At 46.3% G+C, this 20,127-nt stretch overlaps 1 protein-coding gene across 1 annotated transcript in view; it reads left to right on the top strand.

The window, feature by feature from the left end:
* The first annotated feature begins 7,874 nt into the window (after positions 1-7,874).
* SPATA21 (spermatogenesis associated 21) overlaps positions 7,875-20,127 on the top strand; it is a 35,298-nt gene continuing 23,045 nt past the window's right edge. The window contains exons 1-5 of the mRNA XM_074375968.1: positions 7,875-8,003; positions 9,606-9,757; positions 11,205-11,424; positions 17,381-17,823; positions 18,252-18,340. Of these exons, the coding sequence (XP_074232069.1) occupies positions 7,875-8,003; positions 9,606-9,757; positions 11,205-11,424; positions 17,381-17,823; positions 18,252-18,340 (1,033 nt within the window). The remainder of the gene's footprint in view (positions 8,004-9,605; positions 9,758-11,204; positions 11,425-17,380; positions 17,824-18,251; positions 18,341-20,127) is intronic.

Consider the following 20,127-nt stretch of genomic DNA (forward strand, 5'->3'; position numbering starts at 1 on the left):
CCTCCTGGCACCTGATGAGTCTGATCAGATAAAAAAGGTCACAGATTGATGACCCTCCAGACCACTGAGTGGTCCCACGATGCTGGACAGGCTCGCTGGGATTTAGGAGGAAGCTTCACCAGAGACTCTTGATGATTATATCACCTTTTACATCCCAATTTGTTCACTGTGTAATCACTAAGCCCCAATCCTAAGACGGGTTTACAGTTTTGAAGGCACTAGTCTGCTGTGAGTCCCCTTTGCCTGGCAAAGCAATAAAGCTGCCTCTTTTATTCTGCACTCTAAGACCCTGTCTCTGTGTTATTTGGGTTATAAGGGACGGGGGCCAATCTTTCTGCAACATTCTCTCATTCATTACACAGATATTTAATTAAGTGCTTACAATATGGCAGGTCCTATATAGGGCACCGCTGATTCCAAATCTCTGATTCGCCAATTTCTCCCAAACTTTCTCCACCTCCTCTTCTCCTTCTTCTCTCTCTCTTTTCACTCACTGTATAAGCTCTTTATTATAGTGTTGATCTACCCTCTTAAATCAAAAAATTTTTTATTATGGTAAAACACACATAACATAAACTTTACCATTTTAACCATTTGAAGTGTACAATTTACTGAAATTAAATACATTCAGAATGTTGTATAACTATCACCACTATCTATTTCCAGAAATTTTCATCATCCCAGGCAGAAACTCTATACCCATTAAGCAATAACACCCCATTTCCCACTACCCCCAGCCCCTCGTAACCTCTGTTCTACTTTCTGTATATGAATTTGCCTATTCTGGGTACCTCATCTAAGTGGAATCGTATAGGTATTGTCTTTGTGTCTGCTTATTTCACTTGGTATAATGTTTTCAAGGTTTATCCACGCCATAGCCTGTATCAGAATTTCATTCCTTCTAATGGCTGAATGATATCCTATTATATGGTGTAAAAAAAAATTGACAAACTGAAACCTCAATTAAATAGTCAGGAGACCAGAATTGGGAGCTGTCACATCCTGGGACCGTAGCAGAGCCCAACAGGAAAAAGAACGACTCCCCTTCTTTCCTGGCAAGTACTCAAGCAATGAAAAGCCATGGACCCCTTGTTTACTGTGGCCCTCCCAACTGCCTTTTCCCCACTGTCAAAGAGTTCTGCTTCCCCTGCCCTGAGGGAACTTGCACATGGCTGGCATGGTTGCAGTACTTGAGTTACAATTCTCTGCTGATTTCAAGTAAACCCATCTTTGCTGGAGAAATTCTGGCAGTCTATTTATGTCAGGTCAGCGATGGACACACCACATGTTGTTTATTCATTCATCCGCTGAGGGACATTTGGGCTGTTTCCACCTTTCAGCTATTGTGAATCACATTGCTGTGAACACTGGTGTACAAATTCCAGTTCAAGTCCTTGTTTTCAATTCTCTTGAGTATATATCCAGAGGTGGACCTGCTGGCCCATATGGGAATTCTATGTGTTGCTTTTTGAGGAACTGCTGAACTGTTTTCCATAGCAGCTGCATTGTATGTTTCCACCAGCAAAAATTGGAGAAAGGGTTCCAATTTTTCCACATCTTTGCCAATTCTTAATTTCCGTTTCCTTCGATAATAGCCATCTTGGTGGGTCTGAAGTTAACTTTTCTTTATGTGAATTGATTTAACCTCTAATTTCAACTTTGCTCATTACCCTGATTCTGCACAACAATGAAGAAACTGAGAAGTGACTCAGAAAATGAGATTTCTTCCTCCTAGTTCTTTGGTCCTGTCTCGTTTTCCTAAAGTCCTGCAGTGGCAAAGACAGAGCTCCCCTTAGAAGCTGGAGCAGAGAGATACTGAGATGGGAAGGGAGGGCACATGCCCACAGTGACAATCTTATACCCTTACTTCTCATCATTCTGTTTACATGTCTGCTCTCCCACCAGACTACAAGCTTCTTGAATGTGGGACCCTGTCCCTGCCACCTGTGGACCCCTGTATTCAGCAGCACAGGGTCTGGCACAGACTAAGTGCTCAGTTAGTAAATTAGTAAAGGAGTGTTTGTGTGTGTGTGCATGTTCCATTGGCTTCATCTCAAAGCCAAGAGGCAATTTCGGGATGGGCCACCATGTTTTCTTTTTCACACTCTGACTCTTAGCATCAGTATGTGCTGAACAACAGGGGGAAGTAGGGTATCCCAGGAATAAAGCACCTGGACCCACTTAGTTGGGGAAACTTCCAGCTGGGAGAGCATCTAGGACCAGCTCTTAAGAGCTAAACTTTGGGACACCGTCCACCATCAGCACCGAGTTCTATCACTTCCTCTCTGGAAGCCAAGCAGCAAGAAGTTGGCCTATGGTGACTGTTTTGGGCCTCCCCCTGTGGCTGCTGCTGGTAGGACACCTTCCTTTCATGAACCTGGAAGGGAATTCTCACTCCATATGGGGGCTGAGAGTGGGGGTGGGGGGATGGAGAGCAGCCAGATCTTACAATGTGTTCAGAGCACTTCCGGTTCTGGAAAGATGGACATTGAGCACCTGCTATAAAGCAGGTGCTGAGTGCTGGGGCCACATAGGTTAGGCCCACTCAACTCCTGCTTTCATGGATCCAACAGAGTGGAGGAGACAGAAAGAAAAAGTCATTTAATTTACAATGCATATGGAAAACGGCTATGATGTTGGAAACTCACAGGAGCGTGTGAGAGCCAAGTCTGGGGGCAGTCAAGGAAGACTCTCTGAAAGAGGTTACCTTGACACAATAATCCCTGTGATGTAGGTGAGGCAAGGATTGTTATCCTTACTGTGTAATCGAGCCACTGAAACAGTGACCAGCCCAGGGAAACTACACTGCGCTCTAGCTGTGAAAGGTCAGTCTTATTCCCAAACCGCAACCACAGGGCACGACCTGCCTGAAATGCATTTCTAAACTTTTGCTGCTGAGAATAATTGGGCCGACTGGCTATTTCCAGGTTAACTACATTATTTACCCAACGAATTCCGTTCAACCCAACAAGCAGAGTGTAGGCTCAGATAGAGCCCATGTCTCATATGTGAGGAGGTGACAGGGATGCAAATCTCGCCGTGATTCATCGAGCTGCATTCTGGTAGGTCCAGGGCCAAGGTGGGGGTTTGATGTGAGCAGCTTTCCTTGGTGGCTTCCAGAAGTGTATATGATAGATCACTTATCATCTTTCCCTGCTATATTTTCCTGCCATCATAGACATTTCTAAGAGAAGTTCCCCCATTTCTCACATGGGGAAACCACTTATAAAAGGACACTAGATAACAAGACAATCTTGAAAAAGAACGAAATTGGTGGACTCACACTTCGCTATTCAATACTTACTGCAAAGCTACAGTAATCAAGACAGTATAATACTGGTATAAGGATAGACGATAGATCAGTGGAATAGAATTGAGAATCCAGAGATAAACCTTCACATTTACAGCCAGTTGACTTTCCATGAGTGTGCCAAGACAACTCAGTTGAGAAAGGGTAGAAATGAGAAAGAATTTTCAACAAATGGCACTAGGACGAGACATTTACATTCCATGTGCAAAAGAATGATGCTGGACCCCTATCTCACACCATATACAAAATGTCATTCAAGATGGATCATAGACCTAAATGTATGAGCTCAGACTGTACAACTCTTAGAAGAAAACACAGACATAAATCTTTATGACCTTGGATTTATGGCATAATAAGATGAATCTAACAGATTCTTAGATATGACACTAAAAGCCCAAGCAATAAAAGAAAACATAGACAAATGGGACGTTAACAAAATTAAAAAACTTTTGTGCTTCGAAGGACAAAAACAGTGAAAGTACAATTTATATAATTTGAGCAAAAATTTGCAAATTACTTATCTGACAAGAAACTTGCATCTAGAATATATAGAGTTCTTACCATTGAATAATAAAAAGATAAATAACCCAATTTATAAATGGACAATGAACCTGAACAGACATTTTTTTCCAAAGAAAATACACAAGTAGCCAATAAGCACATGAAGAGCTGCCCATCGTCACTAGCCATCAGAGAAATGCAAACCAAAGCCACAAGGAGATACCACTTTATACTTACACCTGCTACCATAGCCAGAATTAAAAAAAAAAAAAAGACAGATAATAAGTGTTGGTGAGGAGGCAGAAAATTAGAACCCTCATACATTGCTGTAGTAAGTATTGAAAGGCCCTTCCGTCTCCCCTGCGCCAGGCTACTGCTGGTGGGAATGTAAAAACGATGCAGCCACTTAGGAAAACAGTATGGCAGTCACTCAAGGGGCTAAACAAAGAGTTACCACATGACCCAGCAATTCCACTCCTCGGTACACACCCAAGAGAAATGAAAACATACCCACACACAAGAATTTGTAAACAAATGTTCGTGGCAGAGTTACTCATAACAGCCAAGAAGTGGAAACAGCCCAAGTGTCTATCAACTGAGGAATGGAAATACAAAACATAGTATATTGGCTATAAAAAGGAACGAAGGGCTAATTCAAGCTACAACACGGATGAACCTTGAAAACATTTGCTAAGTGAAAGAAGCCAGTCACCAAGGAACACATACTGTATGATTCCATTTAAATGAAATGTCCAGAATAGGCAAATTTATAGAGACAGAAAGTAGATTAGTGGGTGCCTAGGGCTGAGGGTGGGGTGGGAGGATTGAGGTGATGGCTAAGGGGTGTGGGGTTTCTTTCTGGGGTGATGAAAATGTTCTAAAATTGGAGTGAGGATTGCATAATTCTTGAAATATATTAAAAGCCATTGAGGGAGGTGGGTATAGCTCAGTGGTAGAGTGGTGCATGCTTAGCATGCAGGAGGTCCTGGGTGCAGTCCTCAGTATGTGCATTAAATAAATAAATAAATAAATAAAAGCCACTGACTTGTCCACTTTAAGTGGATGAGTTGTGTGATACATGAGTTAAATCTCAGAGAAGCTTTGAGCAAGAAAGTGCTTTGAAAGGAGGATATAGCCTTTATTTGCCTCCCACCCCACCCCCACTTCTGTCCTCAGATTCCATGCCCTTCTGCTGCTGGGGTTGGGGTCTTCCCCTTCTTGTCCAGACTCTCACGGAGGTTGTAAGCTCCAGGTGGGGACAGAGAAGGGGCCGGATCCCATCTGGAGCCTCTGGTCCCCTCAGCTTGTGGAACACTGGGGCCTGAGAATTCTGAGGCTGAGAGAGCGCTTGCTGAGGTGGAGGCAGGGGACAATGGGGGGTGTGTTTGAGAGGTGGGAGAGGTTTCTGGCAGATGGGTCATCTACCCCTGGGGCAGGAAGGCTCAGAGGAAAGGGGAATGCTTAGGGAGCCCTAAAGGGAAAGAAGCAGGGAGAAGGGAGCAACTCCACTGGAAGAGAGAGGGGCGTGGTCACAGCACTGACTTCTCTGTGCCAAGTGAGAGCTTGAGTCCTTCGGGAAGATGGAGCTGCAGCCAGGGTGGGGAGCGGAGGTCTTATTGGCAGTGCAGGGGTGCAGGCCTGGAGGGTAGGACGGCAGGGTAGGCAAGGTTGGGGCAAAGGACAAGGGAGAGGGGATCGGGGTCAGCAGCTGTTAGGGGTATGTCCCCTGTGCCCCTGGTAAACTGCAAGAGCCGTCAGGGCACCCAGTGTCCCCCCAAGGCCTGACACGGTGCCCCGCAGTGTCACATGCAATTGTTGATTGCATGGGTAAATGAATGAGTGACAAGCTTCTTTGGAAACAGGATAATATGTTGAGATAACCAGTCTTGGGAGTCAACCAGGCCTGGGTTTGAAGGCAGTGCCTCTGCCGACTTGCTGTGTGGTATTGGACAAGACATTGGGCCACTCTGAGCCTCAGTTTCCATATCTTTAAAACAGGGCTGAACCCACTGACCTCAAGGACAGGAAGGTTAGAATATCGTTTTGCAAACATGCCCAGCAAATAGAAGGTTCCCCTGTGGATGTTGGCTGGTCTGTCATGATTTAGAGTGAAAGAAGCACCATCAAGTCCCTCAAGGTCCTGTGGTCTCACTGCGGGGTAGGATTTAATCCTAGGAACTAATTAACAGTGAGAAGAGGTCGGTGGAGTCCCTGTAGAAATGTTGGTGTTGCCTCAAAGGAATTCAGAGGCTGGAGAGAGGGCTGAGGTGGTTGGAAGCTTGGAGAAGAGGTGGGAGCTTGAAGGATGAGGTGGGGGGTGTTGAAGAGACAGAGAAGTGGGGAGCGGGCACAGAGGTTGGAGGGGGGCAGTCTGTGGGATTGGGATCGAGGAGTCTGCCCAGATTCTACTGTAGAGCACAGGGCACTATATTCAATACTTTGTAATAGCCTATAATGAAAAAGAATATGAATATTATGAATATATGAATATATATATAACTGAATCACTATGCTGTATGCCAGAAATTAACACATTGTAAACCAGCTATACTTCAGTAAATTTTTTTTTTTTAAATAAGGGGGAAAAAAAGAAGCATTCTCACAGATATAGAGAACACACTAGTGGTTACCAATGGGTAGAGGGAAGGGGGAGGAGAAATGTAGGGGCAGGGGAGTAAAAGGTATAAAGCATTATGTAAAAAATAAGCTGCAAGGATATATTGTACAATGTAGGGAATACAGCCAATGTTTCATAATAACTGTAAATGAGTATAATCTTTAAAAATTGTGCATTACTAGATCGTAACCCTGTAACATACAATGTTGTACAACAACTATACTTCAATAAAATATAAACTGAAAAAATTAATGGGATATGAAATAAAAGCAATGCAGATGAGAAAAAAAAAACAGTGTTTGTGCAGCGGATGGTGGTACAGTCAAATAGGCTGGCTAGGAGAGGCAGAAGGAGAAACACTAAGAAAGGCTTTAGAAAGGGAGGTGTCCAGGGCAGGATGGGGGTGCTTTGGCAAACTACCCATTGCCATTGGAGACTTCAGGGCCATCAAGACAGATGTTCCCCACTCCTATTCTTTAGCCCCAAAAAGAATGGAGTTTCCATCTATAGAAGCAGCAACCATGACACTCTTGGGTTCTCTTTAAAATGCATGTTATAGTGGGGGAAAGGTACAGCTTAAGAGGTAGGGTGCATGCTTAGCATGCACAAGGTCCTGGGGCCAATTCCCAATACCTCCTCTAAACATAAATAAATTACCATCTCCCAAATAAATAAACTTTTTAAAAAGCACATTATGATATTAAAGGCTCTGAGAGATCCTGCAGGAAAGAGACCACTTTATTTTATTTACTTTTGGCAGAGAGGTAGGTCTATTTATTTATTTTTAGAGGAGGTACCAGGAATTGAACCCAGGACCTCATGCCTGCTAAGCATACACTCTACAACTTGAGCTGGCACTTTCCAGACATGTTTGACGTCAGAATCCTTTTAATGTGGTGTACCTCATGGGACCACTATTCCCAAAAATGTCTGTTAGGAAATGCTGCTGTTGGAAACATTTTTTGTTTTGGGGGGATCCAACAGGCTGTGATTCAGTTCTTGCGTTGTAACCTGTTCAGATTTTTTTTCACTTGTTTGGTTTTTTTGGGGGGCAGGTAATTAGGTTTATTTATTTTTAATGGAGGTACTGGGATTGAACCCAGGACCTCATGCATGCTAGGCGTGCATTCTACCACTGAGCTATTAACTGCCCCCACCCCTGTAACCTATTTGGTGTTGAATCTTGGGCAACTCACTTTGCTCCCCAGAGCCCCCTTTTCCTCAGAATCATTGAGAGAATGAGGAAAAATATGTGGCAAGCTCTTGGTTTTCCTACGTGCCCCACAGGTGCCAGGCCTGGCACCACCTCCTCCTTTGAGCCAGGCTTCACATGGTCGGCTGAAGAGGCAGTTAGATAATGGGCTTGGTGAAACTTTGATTGGATTTCTCCTCTGGGAAAACAGCGTTTGATGCCCCTCACTTGGTACCCTTGTTGGCCCTGGCACAATGGACAACACAAATGCCCAGATGTACGAGGAGGGTAGGATGAAGTCTCCCGGGGCCCAGCCAAGTCTTGACCTGAGGACTGCCAGCAAGAGGGCTAGTGTTGAACCCATCATATCAGGAGTCATCCAGGTAAGAACCTGGCCCTCATGTTCTGATCCCTCCACTCCCAGCAGGCACCTTTCCTTTCCCCTGCCCAGGTTTCCTCCCCATCTGCTTTTATTAAGCCTCAGGTACAAGTGACACAAAACCCAGTTCAAGCTGGATTAGGCAGGAATGAGAAACAGCATGGGTAGCTGACAAATCTACATGTAGACTTCAGGTATGGCTGGATCAAGGTGCTAAATGAGTGTCTCTTGGCTCTGCCTTCCTCTGTGCCATCCCCAGGCAGACTCTTCGTGAAAAATGGCAAGAATTGCTCTGGTCACTCCAGGCTTACATGTCCCCATCTTACATCATCAGGCTTAGCCTTCTCAACAGGAGACCCTCTTTGTAATAGGTGAAGAAAGTCTTTGGTATCACTGTCTTTGGCCCAGATTATAGTCACATGTTTATCCCTGAACCATTCACCATGGCAGGACAGAGTGGCCTGGATCTCTTGATATAATGTGGAGTCAGAAGTGGCACTCAGCTAGCTCTACTGAGCCCCATGGGCCAGATAGAGACAGGAAAGTTCCCATAAAAGAATGTTGGCTTCTGTTACCAAAAGAGATGCTGGCTGGGTGAGCAAAAAAAGAATTGCCTACTTACTCTACTAGGTGCCTTCCGTGGCCTTCAGCCTCCCCTACTTTAATTTCCTTTATTCCCCTGACAACTGCTCAAAGCTTCCATCCCTGACCCCACCCCCCAGACTGCAACCTAAGCTCTCATCACTCTTAACCTCTTCCCATCAAAAACATTTTAAGTGCCACGTGGCACGAACTGAAGAGCCCAGGGAAGACCCTCCTTCTCATCTACTTTTCCCAGAGCTAAAAATGTCACCATAAAAAAAGTTGACATTCCCCTGAGTTGAGTATCGCCCCCTCCCTGAAGCCTCTGTTATAAATCATGGCTTCTCCTGGACCCAAGAAGAGGGCTGAAGAGGGGCATCTTGGAAAGAGGCTGGGGCAAACCTTCAGGACTTCTTTTACTTGCCCATTTATTTTTTTAATGAGCATGGCCATGAGGTCTCAGTGCCACCACTTAACCAGCTGTATGGCCTGGGGCATGTCACATGTCACTGCAGCCCTTTGAGCCTCAAGGGCTCATGTGTGGGTAAAATCCCCAGGGGCACCTGGTACTGGCCCTGCCCCGTGGTAGATGCCCTGAGTGTTGGCTTGCAGCAGCATCTTGTAACAATTATTATCAATTGATTGAACCAGGTTGCCTGGAGTTTGCTGACTCAGGTGAAGCTTGGAACTGAGTCTAAGTCATCGGTTCAAGGTCACCCAACAGGGAAGCGATAGACCAAGATGGGAAGCAAAACCCATTCCAGGGCCTGAGTTCTGAAGTAGTGGAAGTTATGGAAGCCTCTCTAGGACTTGCGAGGGTATTGAAGTCCCCCAGGGTGCTCTACTCTGGACCCCAGGTTCAAGCTAGAGCCATCGGTGCTGACCAACAGCCTCTTTCCAATGCCTTCCCCAGTTAGGCACAGGAATTCCTTGTCCCTGAGGCCAGGGTGATACCCAGGGAATGGGAGGATCCTTGCAGAACAGGCCAATCCTTGAGCCAGTGCCATGGGCATCTTTGTTCTAGGTTGTGTTTCCAGATACTGAAGGAATGGGGATTGGGAAGCAGCCCTCATCAGCTCCAGGAGGGCCAGAGAATGGATCCACCCACAGAGAAGCATCAGAGGAGGGATCTCCAGAGCTCAGCACCCAGGAGCAGAGGCATCCGGCAGGACCAAGGTGAGCTGGGGGCTTCCCGAGAGCACGTCCAGGAGAAACACTTGTGACTCACCTGGTAGGGGGAGAGAGGAGAAAGAACTCCCAGACTAAGGTGGATCCACCCAGTCACAGCCCCGAACTTCTTTCGTACCACAAATCACACTAAATAATTATTTGTGTTGAGTTTTTGTCTGCATTCCCCCACTACACCGCAAGCTTCTGTTACATGTCTTGTTCAAGGGGCATGGATGTACATGTTCAATCTCAAATCCCTCATGCCTGGGACTCTGAATGGCACATAGTAGATGCTCAGTAAATATGCATTCACCAAATTCATAGAAGAATGAACAAGAGAGGGGCTGAAAGACATGGAGGCACACATTTGTGTGTTTTTATTGTTATTTTCCAAATATTGTATATATATTTAAACTTGTCTACAGTGAGAACGTATTCTTTTTAAAAAGAGAAAAATCGAGAGAGAGAGACGTAAGAGGCAATGTGGAAGATTTGGGAGACTGATCAAAGTATTATTGAAATTTGATTATAACCCCAAACCTTGAGATAATCTCTACTACATGAAAAGTTAGGGGAATCAATCAAAGCCAGGTTTGAGCACCCCTGAGACAGGTACTGCACCCTGGGCTGGCAGAAATAGAAACCATTTCAACGGATTTGCTTGGCATTTGTTTAAACTGCCTTAAGACTGTCTTTACCCCCATCTATTTCTAGAAATATGCCCTAAGAAAATAACTCCAGATTCAGGCAAAGTTTTATGCACAAACATTTTCACTGTCACATTATTTTAAATGCTAAAATATTAGAAATGCCAGTGTGTGCTAAATGCCCACAGTAGGGGCATGGTTAAGTAAATTATGATTATCTACAAAATATAGAATTTTATACTTTCCTTGAAAAGCATGTTTATGAAAGATTTTTGGCATGGGAAAATTTTAGGTTATAATGTTAATTGAAAAGCATTGCAAAAGTGTATCTGTAGTAATAACATGTAAAAATATGCAATTATTTGAAGATGGCTTTTAAATTAATCCCCATTGAAAATATGTATGTATATCCTTAGGCAGAAACCTGGAGGATATACTCCAGAATATTAAAGTGAGATCAGATAGACACAGATTCAAATCAAGAGCTGTCAACTTTAGCTTAATGACCTGAGTCTCAAGTCTCCTGACCTCTCTTATCTCCCCATTCTCCCAGATTTTTCTTTTTTTCGAGAAAGCAATGAGTAATCATAAAAATATTATATCCTGACTCTCCTAAACATTGACATCAAAGTGTCTGTGATTGGGAGAATTCATGTTAGCCTTTTATTCTTTCTCCTACACATTAAGTATGAACCTATTGTGTGCCTAGCCCAGTGCAGGTGCTCTGGGAACTCCAGAGAAGTATATGAATATAAAACTCTGCCCCAGGCTGGAGACTGAGGTGTCCGTTTGTCTGTTCTCCCCAGGATGAAGGAGTCATCTTGGGCCGCCCAGGAGGTGCCCGTGTCCCTGCAAGCAGGCCAGGATCAGGCCATGCCAGGGAGTGAGCTGGGGGTGCTGCCTTCCAGGGTCCCTGCAGCGCATGAAGGGCTGCAGCAGCCCGGCACAGGGAAGGAGACCGAGGACCAACAAGGGAGCCAGCAGAACCCAGGGACAGTGGAGGGTCAGGCCTCCGAGAGCTGCCAGGTAATGTCCGCGGAGACCTTGGCGGGAAGGTATGGAATGATGACCCACAGGGGAGGAGAAGGAGTGGGGAAATGTTGGAGGCAGGGAAGAGATAGGGGGTTCTGTGTAAAATTAAAATTGGGACATGCGGGGTTTAACAAAGCTCAAGCGATTTTTTTTTTAATGCTAGGATATTCTAACCGCTGTTTCTTCACTGCTTCTTTGTGGGACCTTGCAGGAGATGGTTAGAGTATGGTGCCTTTTCCAAACATATCTTTTAATTTATTTTTATTTTAAGATTTAGCATTTTTTAACAGCTTCAGTGAGGTATCATTGACATACACTTGCACATACTTCAAGTGTACAATTCGATGTTTTGGACATAGGTGTACACTCATGCAACCATCACCCCAATCAAGAAAACAAACACATCTGTCACCCACCCCCCACAGTTTCCTGACACCCCTTTGTCACAGCTCCTCGAACCTGCCCCCATCCCCAGGCAACCACAGATGTGTGTTCTGTCGCGTTAGATGTATTTCCTAGAATTTTCCATAAGTGGAAGCATTCAGTAGCCATTCCTTTTTGTTTGTCTTCTTTCACTCAGCATGACTATTTTGAGATTCAACCATGCTATTGTGTGGATCAATACTTTGTTGTTTTTATTGCTAAGTAATATTCCATTGTATGAATATGTCACAATTTCTTCATTCTTTTATCTATTGATGGATATTTAGTTGCTTTCAAAAACTTTTTGACTATCACAAATAAGATTTACAGAAACATTCATGTCCATATGTACACGTGGTTTTATTTCTCTTGGGCAAATAAATGGCTAGGGGTAGAATGGACCATATGGTATTTGTAATATTTAACTTATTAAGAAACTGCCAAACATTTCTCCAAAGTGGCTCTGTCATTTTACATCCCCATCAGCAATGTATGAGAATTCCAGTTGCTCCACATCCTCCCCAAAACAATGGCCAGTTTTCAATTCTAAGCATTCTCATAGGTGTATAGTGGAATCTCATTGTGGTCTTTATTTTCATTTTCCTAATGACTAATCATATCAAGCATCTTTTCATGTGCTTATAGGCCATTTGTATATCTTTGGAGAAATGTCTATTCAAATAGTTTGCCTGTTATTTGAATTGAATTAGTCAGTTTATTGTTGAGTTCCAAGAGTTCTTTATATATTCTGGATACTAGACTATCAGATTTATGATTTATGGATTTTTTTCTTCCACTTCTATGGGTTGTCTTTTCACTTTCTGCCCTTTTGTTTTTCCAAATTGGGTTGTTTTCTTATTATTGAGTTTTGAGGGTTCTTATGTATTCTGAATACAAGTCCTGTATCATATATGTAATTTTCATATGTGTTCTCCCAGGCTGTGAGCTGTCTTTTCCATTCTCTTAACAATGGCTTTCAAAGAACAGAAATTCTCAATTTTGGTGAAGCCTAATTTATCCATTTTTTCTTTATGACTGTGCTTTTGGTATTATTTCTTAGAAATCTTCCTTTTCTTTTCTTTTTAAATGGAAGTACCGGGGATTGAACCAAGTACCTCATGCATGCCAAGCATGCACTTTGCCAACCAGGATATACTCCCAACCTCTCTTAAAAATCTTTACGTATCTCAAAGTCACATAGGATTTTCTCCTATGTTATCTTTAAGAAGTTTTATTGTTTTAGGTTTTATATTTACATTTATGATCCAATTTGAGTTAATTCTTGTACATAGTATAAGTGTTGGATCAAGCTTTGTTTTTTGCATATGATGGCCCAGTCATCCCAGCACCATTTGTTGAACACTATACTTTCCCTGCTGAATTTGCACCTTTGTCGAAAATCAATTTATCACATGAAATATTGCAGAAAAACGTGTTACAGCTCAGTTGTGACAGCAACCTGGATCCGGGCGAGAAATCAAGCAGCACTCGGAGAGTTGAAGAACTCAGGTTTATTACACCAGCGGGCCCAGAGGACTTAACACTCCAAGCTCTAGACCCCGTCTGTAGGTTTACACAGGCTTTTATAGGCTGCCAGTTTACACTTTGCAACATCATATGCAAATAAGGTATAACTAAAGTTGACTAATTAGGAACAGGCTTTGTAGAAATGGGCCGATCAGGAGGGAGAGAAATAACCAATCAGGAGTGAGCTCCACTTTCCTAGAAGTTAGCGGTTTCAGAGGCAAAAAGTGAGATAAAGCCGCTGGGCCAGGGAACCAGATGGTGCTGGCAGGAGAGTAGTGGTCCTGCCTGGGGGTCCTGCTGGTCTTTTTATGGGGCTTCCCACCTCAACATGAGTCTATATCTCTACTTTTTACACTCATCTATTTATCTATCCTTATTTCAACACCATGCTGTCTTGATTATAGCAACTTTTTTGTTTGTTTGTTTGGGTGAGGGAGGTAATTAGGTTTATTTATTTTTAATGGAAGTACTGGGGATTGAACCTAGGACCTTGTGCATGCTAAGCACATACTCTACCACTGAGCTATACCCTCTCCCAATTATAGCAACTTTTGAAATCAGTCAGTACAGAAATCCCCTTTGTAGGAGTACCATGAAGGACTCTTGTTCTTTGAAACATCTGCTGGGAAATCCCATTTAAAGAGGATCATCTCAACTGGATAAAGAAGTTATGGTACATTTATACAATGGAGTACTACTCAGCCATAAAAAAGAATAAAATAATGCCATTTGCAGCAACATGGATGGACCCGGAGACTGTCATTCTAAGTGAAGTAAACCAGAAAGAGAAAGAAAAATACCATATTATATCACTTATATGTGGAATCTTTAAAAAAAAAAAAAAGACAAACTTATATACAAAACAGAAACAGACTCACATAGAAAACAAACTTATGGTTACCAGGGTGGGAAGAGGGTGGGAAGGGATAAATTGGGAGTTCGAGATTTGCAGATACTAACTACTATATATAAAATAGTATATAAAATATGTAACTACTATATATAAAAACAAGTTTACACTGTATAGCACAGGGAACTATATTCAATACCTTGTAGTAACTTATGGTTAAAAAGAATATGAAAATGAATATATGTATGTTCCTATATGACTGAAGTATTGTGCTGTACACCAGAAATTGACAACATTGTAAACTGACTGTACTTCAATAAAAATATATTTTTAAAAAAGAGGATCATCTCACTTTTTCCAGGGTCCCATTCTACCTGCGCAGAGAAGCGTGGATTATGATTTTGGGTAGGCCATGCCTCCTGGGGGCCTCAATTTCCTCATCCCTCAAAATGGGGGCATCTGTGCTACCTTCTAGGGGTACTGGGAGAACTCAGTAAGATCGTGCTTGCAGAGGTTGGACTGGAGTGAGTGTGTGACAACTCGTCTCTGGTTGATTCACCTGGGAGCCAGGATGGGGCACCCCCTCTTGATGTCCTTGTCCTTGGCAGGGTCCAGTGTGTCAGCCCACCCCAGGTCACCTGGCAGCAAATGAGTCAGACATCGTGCAGCCAACAGAGACTTGCTGCACCTTGGACAGCTGTGCACAGCAACTGGGAGACAAGCCTTCCAAGGAGGTGGACACCTCCCCCATCAGGCCACAGGGGGCTCTGCCAGAGCCTGGCCCAGGGGGACATGGGGACAGTTCCCAGGAAGCAGTGCCCCTAATGCCCACGGCAATTCTGGAGGAAAAGACAGCCCACTCTTTCCCACCATGCACACCAAGACCTAACACACCCAAAGAAAGGTAAGCCATCCTCTGATGGCACCCCCTACCCCACTCTCTGACCCCAACAAGGTTGCTCTTCTGCTAAATTACAAGTGAGGTGAATCTAGTCCTGACCACTCCTTACATAATGTAGGACTTTGGTCAAGTCAAGCTCCCCTGGGCCTCAATTTCCCCATCCGTATAATAGCTCTAATACCAGAAGTCTTTGTTCCGTGAGCCTATACTTCAAGGGCCACATCCCTACATGGGGATATGAGGCAATGAGGAGCCCCTCTGAGATTAGAAGTTCAAGGGAATGAAGCTTGGGTGATGGACCACCCAAGAGTGTCCCGGGCACTGAGAAAAGGTGGGTGTAAGGGTCAAGCCTTGAGCTGAGCCCCTCTGCCACCTGGAGGTTTCTTCCTTATTTAGGGGCGAAGCTGTGGAGACCGAGCCACCACTGGGGCCTGTTCGTCCATCTGTAAGTAGAGCCATAATGGGGATGGGGACAGAGTGGGATGGGGATCAGGAGGAAGAAGGAGTAGAGAAAGAAATGGAGTCAAACTGGGGAGGGTGTGAGTGTGTGCCTGTGTGTTTGTGTGAGTGTGCCCATGTATCTGTGTGTTTGCACATATGCATGTGTGTACCCATGTGTGTGCATCTTGGGTGGGGGCCAAGGATGTTCTTCCACTCTGGAGTCCCTGGGTTCACCCCAGGTCATGGCTTTTCTTACATTGGCATGGATTTCTTCTGCAAATTTGCTCTCAGTCACAGCACACAACCCATAGCTTCCCTGAACATCTGAGAGGGTCCCATCTCCCTCCCACCCATCCCCACCTCTGCCAACTTGGCCACTTCCTAGTTCTTTAACTTGACTGAGGAACCTGTGAATGCACAGTCATTGTCTGCCTGGTGGAAAGGTAGGTTGGAAAAAGAGGAGTCAAAAGAGCCTTTAGGGAGTATAATCTACACAAATAATTGAATCACTATGTTATGCACCTGAAAATGATTCAATATTGTAAATCAACTATATTTCAGTTTTAAAAAAGAGACCTTAGATCTGGGGCCTGAGCAGCAAGTCGTGTCATTCACCAAAGGGATGACACTGGGGAAGGAGCAGACAGGAAGATACCTAAGGTTCTGCTTGGGTCATGTTCTAGACGCCTGGGAAGAAATGTCAGGAGGATGCCTGGAGTTAGGAAGGACAGAGAAGTCAGGATTGGACATGCAAATGAGAGGAAAATGGGGATGACATCTAGGAGAGTGAATACAGAGCAGGAAGAGGTCTGAGGACAAATCATTGGGTCTCCACAACGTTTAGAAATGGAGCGAGAGTGGGGAGGGACAGTGAAGTAGGCTGTGGAAGACTCAGGGAGGGGGTGGGAGTCTGGAGAAGAAAGCATTTCCAGAAGGAGGGAGTGGCCATCTCTGTCTATCACCACTGAGAGGTCAGCTCTAAGAGGCCAGAGATGTGACCAGTGACTTGCAACAGTCTGGCTGGGGAGTGGTAGCAGAAGCCAGGCTGGAGGCTGGAGGAAGTGGAGATGGAGTTCAGCCAACTCTTTCAAGGCATTTTGCTCTGAAGGAAGAGCAGGGAACTGGGATGGTAGTTGGAGGGGTTTATAGCGTCAGGAGAGTTTTTTTGTTTTTAAAGGACAATAATATAGCGTGTTTACATGCTGATGGGGGCAATCTGGTGGAGAGGGTAGAGCTGATACTTCAGGAAGAGTCAGTGTGTGGTAGGAGCTACATCTTTGAATGGGCTGTGCTGGAACCTGAGTGGTGTGGCCTGGTTGGTGGTGGGCAGGGGACGGCCCACCCCTCTGATGAGAGGGACAGATGTAGGAGGTGCTGGATTTGTTGAATGAATTAGTGGGAATTTATTAATTCATAACGCATACCACGTGCTGGCTGCTGGGTCGAAAGAGGCATCAAGGTCCTGCCCTCATGAAGCTCACTTCTGGTCAGGCGGGCAAACAATAAGCATGGATAAGGCCTTGGCAGGTTGTGTTGGTTGCAATGAAGGAAATAAACAAGTGGTGAGATGGGGAGTAACTCACTCAAGACTGCAGCTCAGGATGGCCAGGAGGGGGCAGAGCCCGGGTTAGGGGTCAGGGAGGACATGGGGTGGGAGCCTGGCAGGATGCAGGAGAGATCTGGGCCTCCCCAGGGACCAGAGAGGAAGGGGCAGAGGATCCCCTGCAGAGTGGGTAGCAGGGAGGAGTTTGTTGAACAATCTGGCTGACTGGAGGCCTCCTGAATTCCCTCCCTCACCCTGTCCCTAGGAGGTGAGGGACATAGGAGAGAGGAGGGAGCTGGACCACATGCGGAAACAGCCTCAGGAGACTGTGGTGGCCACAGGGACCGAGAACCTTAGGAACCCTCGGCCGGGCTTCATAAAGTGCTTGCTGGCGGTGGAGGAGGAGGAGGCCATGCATCGGAGGGCCACCAAGGCTCGGGCCCTGCCAAACCGGAAGTCCCCCAGGACCCTGACCCCTGTGCCCACCTCAGCTCCAAGCCTGCCCCTGGCACTGCCTCACACCCCTGCCATGACCCCATCCTGGGCCCGGCTGCCAGCCCCTGGGCCAATCTCTGCGCCGGTGGGAGCCCCAGTCCCAGCTTCAGTACCCGTCTCAGTCCTGCCAGTCCCCACCTCAGACCTGGGCTGGAGAAGGACAGAACTTTTGCACCACAGCGGGGAGAGGAGACTGAACTACCCCAAGGCACGGTAGGAGCCACCCCAGGAAGGGTGTCCGGGATCAGAGCCTGTGTCCCAGGGCCCCTGGTGTCTCTCTTCCAGGCTCTTGTCCCTGTCGCTGCACCAGTCTATTCCCTCTCGTGAGTCCTGCTCTTCATTTCTCCTCACTGTCTACCTTTCCCAGCTCTTTATCTTTCATATCCAGGCCTCCTTTCTCATTGCAGACCCCTCTGTCCTTTCTAACCTTTGTGATGACGTCTCTCCTTTAGACTCCCCTCCCCTCTGCTTCACTCCTCCTCTGGGTCACTCTTACACTCTCCTGACCTCTCCAAGCCTCCCTCAGGGGCCCTCCTATGACCTCCTCCTCCCCAGCTTCCCCTCGCCTTCAGCTAGGTTTGGGCATTGGGCAGGGATGGGCGGCTGGATATGTGCCCTGGGCCCAGCTCTGTCCTCTGCAGGCAGGAGCTGGAGGAGCACTGTCTCCTGAAGATGTATCAGACCTGGGAGGAGAGGTCCGAGGAGCACCTCACACTGAAGCAAGAGGAAGGTGAGGGCGGGCCTGGCCAGGGGAGCCCCTCGCAGGGCAGGCAGAACCCTCAGTCCTTGGGTTTCTAGGTCCAGGGTGGGGTTGCAGATCACGCGGCTGCCCCAGTGCCCACCCCAGCCCTGCACTTGGCTAGGCGGGCTGTGCAGGGTAGGAGGCTGACCCCAGCCCTGGCACACCGCTGTCGGGGAGCCAGGACTCCTGCTGGGTCTTGTCACTTGGGGTCCAGTTCTCTTCCCTGGCCCAGAGCCACCTCTCTGAATGAATGAAGCAAGCCCTGCAAAGCTCTTTCATTTTTGGACACAGTTCTGCCTCCCCCATCCCAAGCCCCCTCTATCGGTCCTCTGTAGAGACTGCCTGGATGGGAGGCAGGGCTCCAGAGCCCCCGCCTGTCCTACATCCCTCACCATTTAACAAGCCCCTCTGCCCTGGACATGTTACGGAACCAAACTTGGGTTCACCTGCGCGCAGTAAAGCCAATCTACTGACACCGGGTTGTGGTGACGGAGAGCGTGGCACTTACTGCAGCCTCCAAGCACGGAGTCCAGACAGCTAGTTCTTAAAAGACCCAAACACCCTGATGGCTTTCAGGGAAAGGCTTTTAAAGACAAGGTGAGAGAAGGGGGTTGTGTGGGGTGTGATCGGTTCGTGGACACTCTTCTGATTGGTTGGTGGTTAGGTCATCAGGAGTCAACCTCGTTAATCTTCTGGTTCCAACCTGCTTGTGGGCAGCACAGAGTGAACTTCTTCTGCCTGGTGGGGGTTTCAGGCTCTGCAAAACAGCTCAAAGGACACAGCTCAGAATGTTATCTGTAGCCCTTGAGGAGAAACTAAAGGTCCTTGACTCTGTTTAATGGCTAAACTATTATTATTTTGTCTTGCTTGGCTGCTTTCCTTTCTTCCTGCGTTTTCTGACTTCTCTTTTATTCTTTGGAACTTGGGGAAGGCCTAGGAGGCTAAAGCTTTTCTACAGACCAGAGGCAGGTGGAGGACATGTTGAGGGAAATCTGTCCTGAGAAGGCCCCATGGGCTCCTGCTTGATTACGGACAGGTCCCCATTTTCCTCCACATCCCACCTCCACCCCAAAATTCAGAAGTTCTGAATACCTGCCCTGGGCAAGATGCCATGCCCTTTGCTCCCCACCATCCTTGGGGCTGGGCCCCGTGACTCCTCTTACCCACTCTTTGAGGAGGAGTGATTGCTGTTTCCTGCAGGCTCCGGAGGTGGCCTAATCCACCGTCCACATCACTGCCAACCCGGCCACACCTGGCTCTGGCTCTGGATGAGTGGGTGTGTACCCTCCTTGCATCCGCGCCTCCTCCCCAGAGTCTGAGCCCCAGGCAGGGCCAGAGTGGCCCCTTCTTCTTCTTTCCTGAATGTGCTCTCTGGCTCCTTAGGACCCCATCCTTGAAGTTCCCTTCCTTTAGCATTACAACTCTCCAGGGCGCGGGGGTATAGATTAGCGGTAGAGCACATGCTTAGCCTGAGAGGGATCCTGGGTTCAATCCCCAGTACCTCCATGCAAAAATGAAAAAAAAGAAAAGCTCTCTAGCTATTTTGGAGGGCTTTTCTAGGTCCAGAACCCACTGCCCTGCCTGGAGGCAAGAGTTCATGGACAGCTTGCCACTTTGGCTTAGAGATTCAGTGTTCTCCCCAAGAGGCCCCCAAAACTCTCGGCCATTTCTGGGGAAGAAGGAGCTGGCTACCTGCTCGGATGGTCCAAACCACCCTGCATTTTGGATGATTGCATCTGCTTTTTTTTTTTAAGGGGGGGGAAGGTATTAAGTTT

This window comes from Camelus bactrianus, chromosome 13 (assembly GCF_048773025.1).
Source record: "Camelus bactrianus isolate YW-2024 breed Bactrian camel chromosome 13, ASM4877302v1, whole genome shotgun sequence".
Taxonomy (NCBI): Eukaryota; Metazoa; Chordata; class Mammalia; order Artiodactyla; family Camelidae; genus Camelus; species Camelus bactrianus.